The 19,715-nt window shown below is 44.1% G+C and overlaps 1 protein-coding gene across 2 annotated transcripts in view; it reads right to left on the reverse strand.

The window, feature by feature from the left end:
• The window catches only part of ZNF618 (zinc finger protein 618), a 163,000-nt gene extending 145,506 nt beyond the window's left edge, over window positions 1–17,494 (reverse strand). Inside the window, exon 1 of one of the 2 annotated variants that reach the window (XM_036261081.1) lies at window positions 17,419–17,494. In XM_036261081.1, coding sequence (XP_036116974.1) covers window positions 17,419–17,451 — 33 coding nt within the window. In that variant the 5' untranslated portion in view covers window positions 17,452–17,494. The remainder of the gene's footprint in view (window positions 1–17,418) is intronic. The other variant, XM_036261080.1, reaches the window with a different exon arrangement.
• Window positions 17,495–19,715: the final 2,221 nt, after the last annotated feature.

The raw sequence follows: 19,715 nt of genomic DNA on the forward strand, positions 1-19,715 counted from the left end.
TTCCTCTAACACAAATACATTCCAGATAGACAAACAATTTAAATGTAAGAAAACAAAATCTATACAAAAGCATAGAAGAAATGAGGATGAATTTTTATAAATTCTTTATTTTGTTCCCAGGTACTTAATGTTGTAAACAATTCTAATATGAGCACGCATTATGAGTGTATACTTCGCATGGTACACAGGCACAAGGATTTCTTGAGTCCCCCTAATCTGCAGTTTCACTCCCCCAGTTTCAGTTAACTGCAGTCAACCACAGCCGAACACTTTAAATGGAAAATTCTAGAAATAAACAACTCACAAGTTTTAAATTGTGCTGTTCTGAGTAGTGTGATGAAATCTCGAGGGCCTGCTCTATCCCACCCAGGCCGTGAATATCTCCAGGCTGTATACACTACCTCCCGTTAATCACTTAGTAGCCGTCTTGGTTAACAGATCAAATGTCGTGGTATCACAGTGTTTGTGTTCAAGTCGCCATTATTTTACTTAACATTAGTCCCAAAGTGCAAGAGCAGTGATGCTGGCAATTCGGATATGCCAAAGAGAAGCCATGCTTCTTTTAAGTGAAAAGGAGGGTATGCACAGGAAAAACAGTATACACAGAGGTCAGTATCCATGGTTTCAGGCACTGGCTGGGGGTCTTGGAATGTATCCCCTGCAAAGAAAGGGCGACTGCTGCATGGTCCTAGAAGACAAACTGTTCATTTGTTAGGTTACCTAAATGTTTAACTTGTTTTTATCATCTTAAATATTTTAAGTGGACAGTTCAGTAATGCTAAGTATAGTCGTGGTCTTGTGCAAGGGATTTCTTAAAATTTTTTCATCTCGTAAAACTGAAACTTTATACCACTGAATATCTCACCATTTCCCTGTTCCCCTGTCAACCATCATTCTACTTTGAGTTTCTATTGAGTTAAACTGTTTTGGATCCCACCTATGAATGGAATCATATCACTATCTTCTTGTGACTGGCTTACTTCACTTAGCACGATGTCGTCAAGGGTTATCCATATCGTAGCATGTAAAAGGATTTCCTTCTTTTTAAAGGCTGAATAATATTCCATTTTATGTATATACCACATTTCGTTTATCCATTCATTCACTAATGAACACATGACTTACTTCCACCTCTTGGCTCTTGTCAATAATGCTGCAATGAAATGGGTGTACAAATATCTCTTCGAAATCCTACTTTGAATTCTTCTGGATATATACCCAGAAGTAGGACTGTCGGATCATACGGTAATTCTATTTTTAATTTTTTGAGGAACTGTTTTCCATAACAGCTACACTAAACAGTACACAAGGGCTCTAATTTCTCCACATCCTCGCCAATACTTACTTTTTTTTTTTTAATACTGGCCATCCTAATGGGTGTGAGATATCTCACAGTGGTTTTAAATTATATTTCTCTAATTATTAGTAATGTTGAGCATATCTTCATATGTTTGTTGGCTATCTGTATACCTTCTTTAGGTAAATATCTATTCAAGTCCTTTGCCCATTTTTTAAAAAATAAGGTTATTTTGTTGAGTTGTAGGAGTTCTTCATATATTCTGAAAATTATCAGAAACATTTGCATATATTTTCTCTTATTCTGTAGGCAGCCTTTTCACTATAAATTCTTAATTTGGAAAAGTCTTTTTAAGCCTCAACCCCAAAAAATATAGACAGACTCCAAAATACAAAAATATAAACATTTTATTTAAACACCACCACTAAATAACATTAACAAAGTTAAAAAAGAGTAACTCTAGTGAGAAATACTTGGAACCTAAAGAACAAAGAGTCAATAACTATAAAATTCAAAGAGCTTTGAAAAAAACATAAAGGAAAAGATAAACACCCTAAGAGAAAAAAGGGCCGAAATGCTGAAACAGGCAATCCATAACAGAAGAAATGCAAGTGGCTAAATAAAAACATACCAACAGATGTTTGACCTCATTAGTTTACCCACTGGGACATCAAAGATTAAAAATACTGGCACTACAAGGTGATGGCCACAATGTGTAAAAGGAGCACTGGTAATCTCTTAGTGGAACTGTAATCTATACCACCTGTAGAAGGTGACTACAGTATGATTCAGTACTCAGCCTTCTAGAGAATGATGCTAAGGAGGTTACCAGGTTACCATGCAAGTGAGAAACATCACGTGTAAAAAGATTATAAATAACCAAAATCCAACAGGGCAATGAATCTTGGGATCTGATACATATATATGGAAATAAAATGCAGTTAATAAAAAAAAGAATGATCATATTTTCTAATGAAGAAAGATATCCATGAGTTTAAAAAGAAAAACAAAAGCAGGCAACAAACCAGCATTTAGAATATACTCAGATTTATATAAAACTGTAATCATATATATTTAAATATCAGAGAGGTGACTTGGCTAACATTCACTAAAATGTGAATGTTGTTTCTCTCTTGGTGACAGAATTCTGGATGATTTTTTTTAATGTTCTGTTGTTTTTTGGTTGTTTTTTTTTATCCTCACCCGAGGACATTTTTGCATTTATCTTGAGATAGAGCTGGAGGGAGAGAGGGAGGGAGAGAGAGAAACATCGATGTGAGAGAGACACATTGAGTGGCTACCACCCACACAACCCCAATTGGGGCTGGGGATGAACCACAACCAAGGTATGTGCCTTTAGCAGAAACCGAACCTGGGCCTCTCTGATCCTCGGGTCGACACTCCAACCGCTGAGCCAAACCGACCAGGGCTAATTAATTTTTTTATAAGAGTTATATTTTTCTGTACTACTTTGTAATGAGCACATAATTTTTATAAGTCAGGAAAGGAAAAACATTTAAAAACAGATGTAAAAAATCAACTCTTGGACAGCATTTTCAGAATGGAGATAGCTGGGAACAGTGTGGTCAGGAAGTCCTGAGTTCAAGTTCTGACTCTGACACTAATGAGCTGAATGACCTTGGGCAAGTTATTTAGGTTCTTTGTGCCCTGGATTCTTGTAAAATAGAGATGATGGTGAGTCTACATCATGGAGTTATTTTGAGGATAAGGAGACTAATCCTGAATAGGTTCTCAATAAATACTAGTTTCATTCTCCAATTTGAGCTCATTATTAAAAGAACGTTAACTATATTTAACACATATTAGGTGCCCAAAATGTGTTGGGTAATTGAACAGCATAGATGAATAGGATGGATGAATGAACAGAGAATCATAAGGAAGGACAGACATCTAAAGGATGGAAAGATTAAATGGATAAGTGGGGGGGAGGGGTAGAGGATGTATTAAGTGAATAGCTAGACAGACTGATGGATAAACAAATGGTATAGCAGCCTGTATTTTCCAAAGATGACCACATGAATATATATCCCATCCCACATATTCAATGTGATGTTGACACAACTCCATAGAAAGCTGGGGTTCATGTCTCTCCCTTGAACTGAAGCACGTCTTTGTAATTGCCTCAACCAACAGATTGAGATGGAAGTTGTGCTGTATGATTTGTAAGGCTAAGTCATGTTTGATTCTCTCTCTCTTAGGACATGCGCTTTGGAGACTCAAGGCACCATACAGAAGTCAGTCCATGTATGAAGCCTCCATGCTGGAGAGACCACATGGATATAGACAGATGGATGGATGGATGGATGGATGGATGGATGGATGGATGGATGGATGGATGCCCAAGGAGCTTCGGCTATTTAAGTCTTCCAAGCATAAGCACCAAATATGAGAGAAGACTTTAAGATGACCCAGTTCGAGCCATATGACCACAACCATGGAAAGACCCTAAACCAACCCAACCAATCAAGTTCCTCCCAAATTCCTGACCCACAGAAACCATGAGAGACAATAAATAATCATTGCTGTCTTAAGCCACTAAGTTTTGGAGTGATTTGGTACACACCAGTAACTACCTGATACAGAGATGAGTGTGCGAGGGGTGGAGGGATGGACTGATGCTGAATGGATGACTTCTCTACAAAGAGCCCTGGAAATCAACATCTTGTGCTAATAGGAGGCCTCGCACACCTCTCTTGTCTGTTCCAAGAGCCACCTGCTTACCTTCCTACTCCAAGCCTCTCTCGCCTCAGCTATTTATCCGTAGTACTTCCAAAGCCTGCCCTCCGAGCTCCAACTGTAACGAATGTGCTCCTGCCCCTACACAAAAGATCAGCATGTGTCTTCTGAGACCACTCAGTCTAAGCCCTTACTCTGCAGTAGGGGGAACTGAGGTACAAAACGGGAAAAGAAATTACCCCAGATCATTGTTGATTTATGAGCAGGGCTCTGACTAGAAACCCGGGTTTTCCTTCTCCAACAGGCTGTGGGCTCCCAGAATCCTGAGTTCGAGTCCTGCCCCCACCACTCACTGCCTGTGATAGCAGTTTCGTCTGGGCAGCGAGCGATGCCACAGGCCCTGGCTGGGACGTGCCAGAGCTCTTGGCTCCAAGCATACCTTACATCTGTCTGGGCATAAATTTGCATTCTGAATCCAGGAGGTCTCGATTCCAAGTATGTCAAACGTAATTAATTACAGCAAACCTTCTGCAACTGTTTTCAAACGCAGTTTATTAAAGGTTCTGTGTGCAGGAAACACACAACCTGCTGATCTGCAGAGGCTGGGGAATGGGAGCCTGGGAGCCTGGGGGCCTGAACTGAGGCCCCACAGAGTGAGGAGGGCTGCTTCCCAAGACACTATGGCTCAGTGCAACCCCCAGGAGGGCACGGGCAGAGCAACTAAAGGACCTGGATTCAAGTCCCAGCCCAATCACCAACTCCACACCTTGAGTAACTTACTTCATCTTACACAACTATAAAATGGGACTGGTCCCCTTAAAGTCTTTACTCTCGGGTTTGGTGCCAGGGCTTGGAAGAGTCAAAGGGCTATGGTGAGCCTGGCTTCTGGTGACCATCTGAACTTGAATCCAACCGCCACTGATCAGCTGTACAATCTCGGGCAATTCCTTTCACCTCTGAATCTCAATGCCCTCATATTTCAAACAAACAAACAAAACCCCACTCTCCAGGGTGATTGCACTAAATGAGATAATAGATGTTAAATGCTTAGCCCAGTGCTGGACATATAATAAGCACTCAGCAAATGGGTAATAATTAGAGTTCAAGACAGAAAAATTATATTGTGCAAAAATCAAGTGAGACAAACAAGAATGCTAAACTTCAACCTTCTCACAGAAAGCATTCCTGATCTAAAATTTTTGATTACAAAAATTTGTAAGGTTGAATTTCCAACACACGGCTCAAACTCCTTTCAAAACACTAAGGACAGGAGAACTGGGCTGTCGTTAGAGACCTGGGTTCAAGTCAGCTTTGCTGCTCCCGCTGGGGCTAGTCACCCCGCTCCAGTCTCTGTATCCGGTTGGAGGTCAGGGCTACTATATGACCTGCCCATCCTACCAGCTCTCTCCACTATGGCAACATATGCCCTCTGGGTCTTCTAGAAGCCCTGCTTCCCAAATCAACAGAGAACAGACCTGACCTCACAAGAGAATGGCTTCCAGGACCCAAAATTCACAGCCCCTAATGTGACTTGGGTTTCTATGCCCTACACTGTACTCTCAAAAAAATCCCAGTTAAAACCCAAAGACTCTGCAAAAACCAGACTTTGGAATTTTTTGGCAAGCAGAGAAATTGTTGGGGGTAATCTTTTACATTTGTTTTTGCTGGCCTTGCTAGATTTACTTTCTTCCTTCCTAATTTAATTAATGTTTAAGGGAATGGATAAGCAAAGTGGGAGACAGCTTAATTTTCCCCCTGAATTACTAATCTCAATCTCTCAAAATCAATACATCTCTCCCTCCCTCCCTCCGTCTCCTTCTCCTTCTCCTCTCCCACTGTCTGTTTCTGTGTGTGTGTCTCTCTCATAAATTCTCATTACCCCTTCATTTTAACCGCCTAGTTAGACTAATACCTATATCACTACATTATCCTTCTCAATCTCAAACTGAGTCTTGCAGTCCGTCCAGTTACCTGATGGAGTCACTGTGTGTCCCTGAGCAAGTCACCTCCCCCTCTCAGAGGGGAACAGGTTGGTTTAAGTCAGCACTGTCCAACAGAAAGATAATACAAGCCACACAGGAAATTTCGAACTTTCTAGTAGCTGCACTGTTAACGACAACAAAAAAAGTTAAATAGTGAAAATAATTTTAATAATGTTTCTCACTTAAACCCAGTATGTAAAATGTTATGTCCAATTGTAATCACTATTTTTGAAAGTATTACTAAAATCTTTTAGTCTTTTTTTCCTACTAAGTCTATTTAAAAAATGGTGTGGCCCTGGCCGGTTTGGCTTAGCGGTTAGAGCGTCGGCCGGCAGTCCAGAGAGACCCGGGTTCGGTTCCCGCTAAGGGCACGTACCTCGGTTGCAGTTTGTCCCCGGCCCTGGTTGGGTCGTACGGGTGGCAGCCACTCGATGTGTCCCTTTCATGTCGATGTTTCTTTCTCTTTCTCTTTCTCTCTCTCTCTCTCTCTCTCTCTCTCTCTCTCTCTCTCTCTCTCCCTCTCCCTCTCCCTCTCCCTCTCCCTCCCTCCCTCCTACTCTATCTGAACAACAACAACAACAACAAAAAATGGAAGGAATGTCCTCGGGTGAGGATAAAAAAAAAAGGTGTGGATTTGACCTTTGTAGCACACCCCAGTTCAGGCTAGCCACAGTTCAGCTGCCCAGTAACCCCATGTGGCTGGTGGTGACCAAAGCGTACTGGCTGGCACACGTTTAGGTAATCACTACTGCCCTTATTAGCTCCAGACTCTTCTGATCCGAAGAGGAGACCAGCCTCAGGACAGATCCACCTCAAGCCAGGAGCACTCCAGGAAGTTCCTCCCTGAGGCTTTATTTCAGGCCAGTTTCAGTTTTACTTCAGGTCAGTTTCACTTTGTTTTTCCAGCCTACCCTCTAAGAAACACCCACACAAACACACTGAAATTTTTACAGTTATTTTTCCCAGTTGATGAAATTACAAACAAAAAAAATTCCCAGCATCCAAAAATGTCTTCATCTATTCTCTGTGGGTGTTCCGAGTGGGGGCTCTGTCCACTAGGTTCACAAAGCTCTGAGCCCAAAATGCAACAAAATGCAAATTCTCTGCGAAATGTCACCCTGTGAAAATTCCCATCCGAAATGCTCTACAGCAGTGTTGGGGCCGGTGGGGCCTTGTCTGGCGGAGGCTCAAAGCTGAGAGGTAGAAATGGCCCAGCCCTCAGGCTGCTGTCTTGGACAATAACACATACAGTGAGCTGGCCAAAACAGCTACTGACTTTGAATGTTACCAGCAAGCCAGGGGCTTGCCAGAGGACACTCGGCCTCCGATTTGCAGGCATCATTTCCACCCACCGGAGAGAGATCCGGTTTCTCTCTCCCTGGGGCCCCGACCCACCCCCCACCTCCCCACCGACCCCCTGTCACTCCACCCCACCCAGGAACAGGCCCAGCCCCTGGGAATCAAAGATGCCATCCCTGACACAAAGCTCACTTCACTAGAAAGCAGGTTTTCCGTGGCAGACTGGGGCGCCGAGCACCACCTGACTCCATTTATTCTCCTTAGCTTATATATGAAGCCTCCTTCTGCTTTGTCAGCCAAAATATTTATATCATTTTTCTGTGGACTCAATACCATCCTCACCTTAGCCTCCCTCCTTTCCCTTTTAAGAAAAGAAAGGAGTTGTCACCAACATGTTTCCCCAGTCCTCCGCTGTTTATGAAGCACTTGTGAGTGGTGGTATGATGCCCGCAGGATGCCCGTGAGGGGTGCAGGAGTGGGCTGTTCACCCACTGACCAGATAAACAGAGGCAGACCCCAGGGCCTCCCAGGCCAAGCAGGTCACATGCACGACTGAAACGGGAGGAGGGTGCAAGCCAATCAAACAGGACAGCCATATCCTGTCAAAGGAATAAAAATTCCCCACTTTTTAAACCTTAGATCGCAAATAAAATTAAATAAAACAAAACAAGATAAGGGACCAATTCACCTTCTGGGCACCAATCTGTGACTCTGGGTTTAAACAATTTACCCAACAGGGCACTAATAATTAGTGCTAGTTATAAAAATTAACACGTGTTTAAAAATAACACACATGGCCCTGGCTGGTGTGGTTCAGTGGTTGGAGTGTTGTCTTGTACACTGAAAGATCACAAGTTCAATTCCTAGTCAGGGCACATACCCAGGTTGCAGGTTCGATCCTCAGGATGTGTACAGGGGGCAATTAATCAATATCCCCCCCCTTCCTCTCTCTCTAAAACCAATAAAAAAATTCTCAGGTAAGGATTTTTAAAAGTAATTAAATAATAATAACACATACACAGGGCTTCAGTTTAAAAAGCATTTTCAAATATGTTATTCCATTTCATTCTCATGAAGGATTATTCCATCCCATTTCCCAGATATAGGAATTAAGACTCTGAGAGACTGAGAAATCATCTGTGGTCTTACAATGTGTACAAAGCAAACTGTGACAAGCCCAGGTCGTCATCCAAGAACCCCAGGGCCCACCTTGCCCCTCTGCCATGTCATCTGTACTATGGGAGTGAGCAAGGGACACCGCTCGACCCAGCGACCCAGCGACCCAGCCATCAATATTTCCCCTTTGAAACCTGATCACTCCAGGATCAGGCAGAGAAGCAGGTCACCCAGCCCTGCTTTGATGACAACCCTGAGGGTATCTAATTATAACAGTCAAGAGCCTCTATTTCTCAAGACCAAATTACCTCTAATTCCTTTTGACACAATGTATGTGCAAACAGTAGGAAAAGCACTGGTTGAGGGGTTAAGAAATCTGAGGCTTGAAGTTCTACCTCCACCTGTTCACTGAGATTCTGGACAAGTAACTCCACCTCACTTAGTGTGTGGGGGGGGCAGGGGGGTGTCTAGATACAAAATGACAAATTGGCTTTATGTCCCATGCTAAACCTCATTGACTGGTTGCATCATACTGAGGACTCTGAGGCCGCTGGCCAGGCTCAATGGAAAAGACTGGCATGCCCGATTAGCAGTGTCTGCCACAGGCTTGGAAATGGGGCGCAGAGGCGTGTATGTTACTTATTTACCATTCCTGGATTAGATGAGATACAAGCAACGGTGCTGCAAGTGAAAGCACTTTGCCTTTTACAAAGCTTTTTCCTCACACCTCCCACAACTTCTTGCAAGCCTGTGCCTCGCCCATCATCATCCCCATCGTTTTCATCATCATCCCCACATTACAGGCAAGGAGAACAAAGTGCAGGGAAATGAAGTCCTTTGGCAAAGATCACAAACTGATCAACAGTGGAGCAGGGAGGGGAGCCAAGCCTCGTGCTTGGAACTTCCATCTCTCCGTTCCACCCTTGGAAATGTCACACTGGTGTCCCACCACTGGCAGGACGGCTCGTGCATGTGACTACAGAAGGACCCCTGCTGACAAGGCATCACCACTTCCCGCCCACTGGCTCCGTACACCTTCGAGAGAAGCCAAGTTATGGAAGGAACGGGGTGCTAACTCAGAGTTCCAGAAGCTTCTTCCCAAAGTGAAGTCCTGCCTCACTGTACAGGCGGAGAAGGCAAGTCCAGAGATAAGTGAAGTTTAAAAAAGAAAAAAAGGGCATAACCGGAAATCCCTAATGTCACAGTGCACTCTACCAGGAACACGACACTACTCCTTCAACTCCAAGGTGCCGGAGACTGTTAGATACACCGCTGACTTTGGAACAAGTTTGTTTTTTTATCCTCACCCGAGAACATTTTTTCCCCCATTTTTTGTTCAGATATAGAGTGGGAGGGAGAGAGAGAGAGAGACATCAACATGAAAGGGACACATCAAGTGGCTGCCACCTGCACGACCAACCAGGACCGGGGACAAACTGCAACCGAGGTACGTGACCTTAGCGGGAACTGAACCTGGGTCTCTCTGGACCGCAGGCCGACACTCCAACTGCTGAGTCAAACCGGCCAGGGCTGAAACAGTTTTTTGAGAAAAAATAAACAAGAGGGAGAAACAGTGTTCTAACAGAACACGTCTACTGTAACACACACTTCAATCTCAGAACGAGGAAAATATGGGAATCTGACCATTGAGGAAACACGGCCTACCTCAAACTGGGATCCTGTGCTCACCTGCTGAGCTGATCCACACATAAAGGTTTAAAAATGGCAGTGGTTTATAAAACTTACCGAAAAATGATTAAGCAAATAAACAGAATGTCCTCAGTTTTCTCCCATAAATTTTCCTGAATCTTTGGCCTCTGCAAACCAGAAACCAATCAAAGATGGGGTCTGGCTGAACATCAAATCATACAGTTAGCCAGTTTACGTTTAAGGGGTCCATGTGTCCGGAGGTTCTGCAAACAGCCCCCTAATGTCCAGTTCCTGGGCCCGTGGCCAAGACCAGCTCTTAGAGCAAACACAGGGTATTATCAAGCCCTTTCCCCCATTTCCACATCCTTAGAAAGGCATTATTCTCACCCAACAAGCCCCTCCTGCTTTACTCCAAGGGGGCCATGGCTTCAGAACCAGCTCTAAGGTGCTATGGTCCCCTAATCAAACACTGGTTTTGACCAAATCGCCAAACCCAAAGTGGTCACCTACGCTTCACTGAACTCAATCCTACTAATCTGAGCTATTTCCAAAACTCAAATTAAGTCATCAAATATTTATCGAGCTGCTGCTCTGTGCCAGATCCTAAAATGAATAACCCATGATCTCTGCCCTCAAGAAATTCACAAGCTGGCTGGAGAAACAGAAACGCAACCAACCAACTCTCATCTGTGGGTCCAGAGCATCTGGGAAGTACCGGTGAGTGGGGAGAGATGAACTCTACCTGGGGAGGCTCGAGAGGACTCTGCAGAGGAGGACGTGCGGGGGGTCTCTAGGGAGTCTGGTTTCTCGTGGAGCGGAGATGAATGAGGGAAAGGGAACTAAAGACAGGAGGCCCAGCGTGAGCAGAAGCTCAAAGTACAACAGTTCATCAGGAATAAGATTCATCACTTTTAAACACCGTGCCACAGGCTTGGAAACAAATCCAGAACTATTTGGAGGAGCTAGAGCATCCCTGGAATGAAAGTATTGAGAACACCTTTGACAGGAAAGTTGTATAAGGCCCAGGAGATGTCTTATCCTGATCTGTCCTAAAGCAACAACCAAAAAGTGTACCTTTTCTGTTGTAACCTAACTTTGCCCATTATAGATAAGCCACTGTGTTTTATTTTGGGACTTGTTACTGGGACTCCATCTCCCCAAAGGAGATCCACTGGCCACTGAGTCAAGAGATAACAAGTGTTGACCACCTTCCAAGGACCAGTTTCTAAGGACCAGCTGAGTGTTTTCACATGGCTGCTTCATTTAACTGTAAAATAACTCCTCAAGGTCAAGAGTATTACCACCCTTGTACCAGATGCAGAAGCTGTGGTTCCAAAACCAGAAGTGATTTTCCCAAAGCAATACAAAGCTAACCATGCAATGAGGTTGGATTTCAAACTCCAGTGTGGTTGACCTCAAACCCAACGTTCCACTTCACCAACTGGGTGAATGTCAGAAAATGTCTATGCTTCTGACCTAAACCCATCCTGGGGGGATTTCCTGGTGGTTCCACGCTCAGTTCAGAAATGAAATTCACCAACAGGCCATCTTTGCCCCCTCAAACCCCAACTCTGGCCTTCCTCACCTTCTTCTTACATCTTCGTTCTTTCAAGCCATACTTTATTTATTTTGTTTTGTTTTGTTTTTTTATCCTCACCCGAGGACATTTTTTGTTCAGGTACAGTGGGAGGAAGAGAGAGAGAGAAACATCGATGTGAAAGGGACACATCGAGTGGCTGCCACCCGCACGACCGACCAGGGCCGGGGACAAACTGCAACCAAGGTACATGCCCTTAGCGGGAACCGAACCCGGGTCTCTTGGGACCGCAGGCTGATGCTCTAACCGCTGAGCCAAACCGGCCAGGGCAAGCCATACTTTATTTAAAACCCACCTCCTACAACGGCCGACTGCACCTTTCAACTTCAAGGGCACAGGTGCTGGAGTTCCCAGCCATCGTCTGTCATTTTTAACTATAGCATTCTGGCCAAACCGTGGCGGAAAACTGCTTTGGGACAAATAAAAGGGAGGTGCGAACCATGTTAGCCAGAAGAGGCTAAATGGATGGAGCTCATCACCACTACCAGCTGAAATGCCTCCAAGCAGATAGGACTCAGGAAGGAAGTCCCATCAACCAAACCAAGAGCTCTGAAAGGCAGGTCACTAACTTTCTAAGGCTACCCAGTAACAAGTTGGAACACTGGTCTGACCCTATGCTGTCCAATACAGAAGTCACTAGACACACGTGGCTGTTGAGCACATGAAATGTGGCGAATCAGAAAAGAACACGCCCCAAGAAATGTAAAACATCACATTGAAAATTTTTATGTTAATGACATACCGAAATGACAGGAGTGTGGCTATATTGGGTTGAATAAAGGATGTTATTAAAATTAATTTCACCTTTCTTTTTACTTCTTTTAAAGAATTACTAGGAAATTTTAAATTACATATCGGCTCACATTTGTGGCTAGAATCATGTTTCTATTGGACAGCACTGGTCTGACATTTAAAAGATGAGGAGACTAACACAGCAATTCTGGAGTGTTCAGGAAGTGCATACACACGCAAATACAGACACACACACACAGAGTCTGATTAAAATTTAAATACAGCACAAACATGAAGTCTATAACTCCAGGAAAATTCTTCTGGCAATCTGAAGTGCAAGTGATGAATAAAAGTAATTGTGACAGCTTTCCCTCCCACCAGGACAGGGATTCTGAAGGACTCAAAATCTCCTTTCCAGCAAGAACACCTGGCAAGGATGAGCCTTCACTCTAGCACCTGTCCTTCAGGTCTCATCCAAGGCCAACTAGCTGGGGTGCGGGCCTCCCTGCCACACAGCCAAGACTCCTTCAGAGGTGGCCCTTAAGGCAGGCTCAACCGGGGGGCAAACATGTGGCACAGGACACCCGCTCAACAGGGTTCAGGGGAAAGTCAGCTAGGGTGATAAACAAGAAAATAAAGTATAAGCGGGAAAGTGTAATTGCAGCGCATCATGGTGGATCACGTAGTCCGGCACCTTTCAAACTTTTTTCACCATGACTCACAGTAGCAATTCCATTTCTTATCATGCACATACATCAGCAAGTATAAATAAAAGTTTCATGAGACAACACTTAACCTTCAATACCGTGCTGTGCCTCTGTTGGCTTTTGTTCCCCTATATTCTACTCTATTTTTTATGCTGATTGGGACCCACTAAATTGATTTTACAACACACTAATAGGTCGTGGCACAGCCTCGCCTGGGTATGGTAAATAAGAGGTGCAGAGCCCACTCTGTGACAGCCACTGCACCTCACTCTCCAGAACATGGGCCTATGGATGTGACCTCAGAATCCTTCTCAACACAGTGATCCAGGCAGCTACAGCCAATCACTTGGAGTTAGAATCTGAGATGAAACCTATTTATTATTGCTGTTGTTCTGATCCCAAGCTCTCGTCTTACAAATGCAAAAACTGAGGCTCAGAAGGAAAAAGTGATTTGTGCAAGGTCATACAGCAAGACTGTAAGAAAGCTAGGACTCCTGTGAACCCACAAATCTACTTCACTTTACATCTGCAGAGAGGAGACATAGCCGACACAAAACATTACAAGAATGTGGAAAAATTCAAATTTCACCATAACCATGAAAAGTCAGCTTCTACATCCAGTAGAACACAGCAAGGAAGTCCCTATCACCACACCAAGGAGAAGACATGAGAGTTCTGAGGTCAGAGGAAGCAGCATGCCAAGAGCTGAGTCAAAGGTGGGGGTAAAATTGTATCTGACAATGGAGGAGTTTTTAAACTCTGCTTCTCAAATGAAACAAACCATTGGCTGTTTATTTTCTAGGACCAGGGGAGAGGTCAGCCTTCTACTGACCAGTCATCTTTGTTGCTTTCCTTCTGCAAAAGCAAGAGGCCTTGTTCAAGTTCACCACTGTGCAGGGCTCAAGTATAAGCAAACCCTGTTTCCTTGCTTGGTCCAAAGTCAAGCTATAAAGCAGGCCCTTGAAATTTCAAACCTTATTAGAAAAAAAAAACCTCCTTAGGCAGAAAAGCAAAACATTAAGTAATAAGAGTCTCCACTGTGAAAGAGAGTATAAATGATCTTTCACCAAAATAACTCAGCCCATCATCAAATTACCACCCCTCAAGTCCAATTTGCCAGATTTTTTGCCCAATATTATAAGAGAGTGTGGTAAGCAGACATGGGCTAATAAAAATTAGCTCATACATCCATTTCTGGTCACACTTCCATCTAAAATAGGAGGTGAGAGAGGAGAGGCCCAGGTCAGATCTCAATCCTGAGAGATGCCAATAGAAACAAAAGAAAACTGACCCCGCCTCCAACAGTACCATCATGCACCTCTTTTTCCTCTACAACAAACATGATCAGAATAAACAATTTCTTTTTAAAAGGGAAAAACAGGTCTACAAAGCAGAAATGATTTTCAATTTCTAGCCAGGAGTTCCCTTTAAAACGTAGACAACAAAATTTCAGCAGAATGGAATGAAGGAATCTGAGTTGTGTGTCAGGAGAGCCAGGGCACACAAAGGGACACGCTGCAATTATTTTTATTCCTTGCACCAGAAATAACCTGTTATCTACAACCCACACTTTTTCTCAGATGCCTAGTAGGGGTGCCCACCTACCCCTCCCCAACCCAGGGCACAGCCCTCCTATCTTGCTAAACTCAGGTCTACTGTCTCATGAGGCCACCAGAGCCTTTGGAAATTATAAATTCTCTGACTATCCTAGACATTGGCCTAAATAATTCACCAGCAAAAAATTATTTTTAATTATGCTACTTAAAAAAAAAAAAAAGTTCATTCCCAATAATGTCATAATGTGGCCAGTCAGCCCTGAAGGATTTTGTTACTAAAAAAATAAAATCTCCGAAATGCAATGGTGATGATGGGAAATGTCAAACCTCTGCCACTGTCAAATATATTTCACAGAATTCATATCCCCTTAGAAATCTGAATTTCTATAAAACGGGGTTGGGAAGCCATGGACTGGGGCTACCATTTCTTCGAAGACCAGCTTGTGGCTGGTGACACAAAGATTCCTGTCCCAGCCCCGTGTAACCCACCATCAGTTCCCCACCCAAGATCTCACCCTGCAAATGCTGACAATATTCCCCCCTTTAGACAGAAAATTTAGAAATTTTGTTTTTGTATTTGGTTCAAAATCCCAGCAAGTTCAATCAGATAGTAAGTAATTCATTACCAATAGCCCTTCAACTTTGGGTGGGTACCCTATTTTCATCTGTTAAATTTTAATTCAGTCAATATTTGTCTTCTAAAAAAAAATTTTTTTTTTTTTTGTTTCACCTTCATTTGATTCATTTTAAGGCCAAAAATACATCAAATGTCGTTTGCATATGTGTTTTCAAGTACCTTTGGGATTGGCTTTTGTTTGTATTTTGATTTTTTTTTTCCTTCAAAAATAAAATCAAAATTTGATGCTGGAATCAGCTGAATTGGTGTTTTTACCCCATTTTTTCTGCAAAGTAAGTGTTCCACTAGTAAAGGTGGATGAGAATCAGAATTTTCATCTCCTCTCTGTCCTTCCCTTTTTATCGTTCCTTCTTTCTTATTAATTCAGTAAAATTTGTTTTAAAAAAAAATCACAAACACCCCCAATGATCAAGGCTAATGGATTTTTCTTCCCCTTTGAAAGTAATCAAATTTGTGGAAAAAATAGCGAATGTTAATAAACTACCAAGCCCACATCACAATCAAAGAGGCCTGAGACCAATCTGGATTTTTTTTTAATAATAAATTTTTCAAATTGGAAGAGTGAGCAAGCACAGAGAAGGGAAATTTTTCTTCCTCCAAGAATTCCTCAACCCTTGTCTTTATCAACTGATTCAGTTACATGTCATAAAAAATGAGCTTCTGTGAATCCACTGTTAGTTTTTTCATAATAATGTTAATTATGCATATCTTATTTTAATGGCGGTCTCTCCTACAAATCTGTGGGCTACTCAATTTGTATAATGTAATGAATTTACATTTTTTCCACTGAATATTGCTCAAAAATGGTTTCTGACATTTTCTGAATAAAACAACAACAAGAAAAAGAAATGCCTACACCTTTCAGAAAACAAAATCAGAAAACAGTCTTAATTATTCCATCAAAACGAAACAAAATAACACAAAACCCAACAAACGCAGGGGAAAAAATGAAGATTTCACTCTAACTTTTCCAGTTTCTGTTTTTCTTTAGAACCTTGGGATTTAAATGCAGTAAAATATAAATGTAAAATTTAGAAAAAAAAAATCCTACTATTTCTGGGTGTGTCCAAAGCCAACATTTTAGGGTCTATTTTCTCTTTTAAATCCTTCCTTCTTGGAAATAGAAAAATTTAAATATTGCCAAATAGTGAAATTAGTCTTTTTTGCCCGCTGAGCTAAACAAGTTCCAAATTACAATGAAGTACAATTTCTAATTGCTTCATAAAGCCAATTTCTCCCAGTTTTCCCTAAACTCAACAATTTCCCTCCTTTCCTCATTCCAATTAGTTTTTTTCTCAAACTAAAATGAGTTGAGCAGCCAAATTAACCGGTTTTAGGAGGCTTTTTGCTTTCATCCCTTCAAAAACTGAATTCATTCAAATTCCAGCTTAATTTTCATTTACATATTATCTGGATTTGGCTTCAGAAATAAAAATTGTCTTCAAGCTGCTGGAAAGATCAAAGAGAACATTTTCACCCCAAAAAGGAAAAAGAAGAATCCCTTTCCCCTCTACTGCCTTATAGTGCAAACTTTTGAAAAAATAAGAAATAAAAAATATTTCTTTTCAATTTTAATTTCTTTTTTTATTTACAAAATAGTATCCTCTAGGTGGCGTCGTTTTAATGGGAAAAAACTACCGTTTGAAGAAAAATTAGAAAAAAAAATGAGAAAGGGAAATATGGCCTAAAAAAAAGATTGTTGCAAAGATGGGGGGCTAGAGAGGAAAGACCTCCCGGGGGGCCATCAGGAACCCGGGCGCTGAGGGGTCAGGGGGAAATTGCAAATTTGGAGGGGAGGGGGGAAAGCTGGAAGGGGTTGCATTTTTGCAAAATGTGAATTGTCCAAACTGAAATGGCTGCTCTGTTCTCTCACCGCTTTGTTTTCTGGGCTCCGGTCCGAGCCCGGGGCCGAAGAGGGCGCCGGGTGGGGGTCCGAAGAGACCCCCTCGTCTCTCCCACCCTCCTCGCACCCCGCGGCGCCCGGGGGGGCTAGCCAGACCCCGACCCTCCCGTTTGCGCCCACAAAAAGCCCTCAAACGTGCCCAGGCACTTTGCATTTTGCAAATCTTGCAATGAAGTGGCGCAGCGCCCCGGGCCGCGGCCCCCCGGGGTCCCCCGCGCAGTGCATGCCCCCGGCCCCCGTCGTACCTGCGGAGCCGCCGCGCCGCCCGGCTGGTTCATGGGTCCGTGCGGGAGGAGGCGGCCCCGGCGCGTCCTGCTCCTCCCGGGCCGGGCTGCTGGTGCGCGCACAATGCCGCCGCCGCCGCCGCCGCCGCCGCTCCCTCCTCCGCCCGCCCCGCTCAGGCCGGGGGGGCGGGGGCGCGGGGGGCGCGCGGGGGGGGCGCCCGGCCCTCGCCCCCACCTCCAGCCCGCGCCGGCCGCCGCCGCCGCCGCCGCCGCCGAGCTGCCCCTCGCGGGGCCGCCACCGCCCCCCGCCGCCCTGCCCGCCCCCGGGCCGGCCTCGCCGCGCGGCCCGCGAGCTCCGGGCCTCGGCCTCGGCCTCCACGCCGCCGGCCTCCGCGCCGCACACAAAGCCGGCCGGCCCCCGGGCGCGCCGCTCCCGCCCCCCCCCCCCCCCCGGGCCGCGGCGCACCCGCCCCCCAAACTTTCCCGCGCCGCGCCCTGCCCTCCTCGCGCCCCGGTGCCCGCCCCCCGGCGCCCTTCTGCCCGCCCCCCCGTTCTCCGGCCCCTCTGAAAGGTCATTTTCACGTTGGAAAAAAAGTTTAGGGAGCCGCCTCTCAGCGGAACACAAGGGGTTAATGGGAACTCTTCTGCTCCCCCCACCCACCCCCCAAAAAATTAAATTGATTTTTTAAATAAAGTTTGAAGAGCTGGCCTTGTGTGAGGCTCTATGAAGGTACGCCTATGGCCCAACACCCCCTCCAAGAAACCTAATGTCATTTAAAAATGAAAGTTCGAAGAGCTGGCCCTATGTCAGGCAAGAGCTGTTAAGGGGACTCTTTCTAGCCCCCCAATCAGATTGATTTTAAAAATAAATATTTGAGGAGCTGCTTTATAATTATATGAGCAGAGTATTTCTATCTACCCTAGTTAAAAAGATATTTTAAAGAACGTTTATTTCTTTAAAAGTTTGAAGAAGTGACCCTCTGTAAGACAAGAAGGGTTAAAGGCTAAGGGGTGATAGCTCCCTCCCATATCCCCCAATCAAGTTCATTGTAAAAACAGAAAAGCTTGAGAAACTGTTTCTATGTGAAATAAATGGTGAACACAAATATGTCTATCCAACACCTTAAAATATCAGTTTTTTTTTTTTTTAGTAAATGCTTCCTTATGACTTGGGAAATTTTAAAGGGGTTATTTATTTATTTATTTTTTTCTGTTCTCCTCACCCACCCCAAAAATCGATTTTTTAAAAAAAATCAAGTGTGAAGGACCTCCCCCTAAAGAGACAAGAGGGATTACTGGGTCCATCCTACATCTCCTACAATTGATTTTTAGAATACAAATTTGAAGAACTGCTTATATATGAGATGAGAGAGATCTTTCTTTGCCCTTCCCCAAGAGAAAAATATAAGGATACTTTTTTTAAAATAAAGGCATTGGAAATTAAGGATAAATGGGTATATATTTACTGCCTTCACCTTTAAAAAATTTAAAGAGCTGGATCAATATGAGACAAAAAGGGTTACAGAAGTTTTTCTCTGCACTCCTCCGAAAAGTTACTGTGTTTTAAGTGTCAGACAGTATGAGGGACAGTACACTTCCTCTCCCTGAAGAATGAAAATGTGAGCGACTGTAACCCTCCATAGGAGGCATAGAATTAAGAGACACACTCTTAACAGGACCAGACACACCTGGACACACACACACACACACACACACACGCGCGAGGTTAAGAGGGATCTTCTAACCATTCCCTTACCCCCCCCCCCCAAAGTTGGAGAGTCATTAAAAATAACATGTTCGTTTCCCTCCCTGCCAGTCTGGCAAGTATGTTCCTGGCAGAGGTTCGGCAGCCTTTGCCAAAGCTGGTGTAAGGCAGACACCAAGGGGAGCAGGGCAGCCTGCAGAGTTTGGCAGAGTTGGGTTCCCATGAGCCCTGGGCATATGTGCTGGCCAGTCAACCCCCTGCCTGCCTGTCCCTCATCCACCAGGAGGCTGAGGCCCTGTTGCCTGGACAGGTGACCAGCTTTAATGTCTCTGGCTCCATCCCTGTGTGAAGGTTTCTGGGCACCTGCCTCAAGGCCAAGCCCTCTCCTCTGCCTGGTGGAGCTAAGCCTGACCTTAAGCCCCGGAATAGAAAGAAACTGGACCCAAATAACATTGCATCTCAGTCACCAGCCTCAGAGCTGTAAGGTCTCGAGGAGGGGAAAGCTTGCACCGGGAGTCAGGAAAACATGATGCAATTCATATTCACTTAGAACTTACTATGTGCCCAGCACTTTATGTACAGTAGGGCAGACATGACATGGGGCAGAGGACTG

The sequence above is a fragment of the Molossus molossus genome, unplaced genomic scaffold (genome assembly GCF_014108415.1).
Source record: "Molossus molossus isolate mMolMol1 unplaced genomic scaffold, mMolMol1.p scaffold_m16_p_14, whole genome shotgun sequence".
Lineage (NCBI taxonomy): Eukaryota > Metazoa > Chordata > Mammalia > Chiroptera > Molossidae > Molossus > Molossus molossus.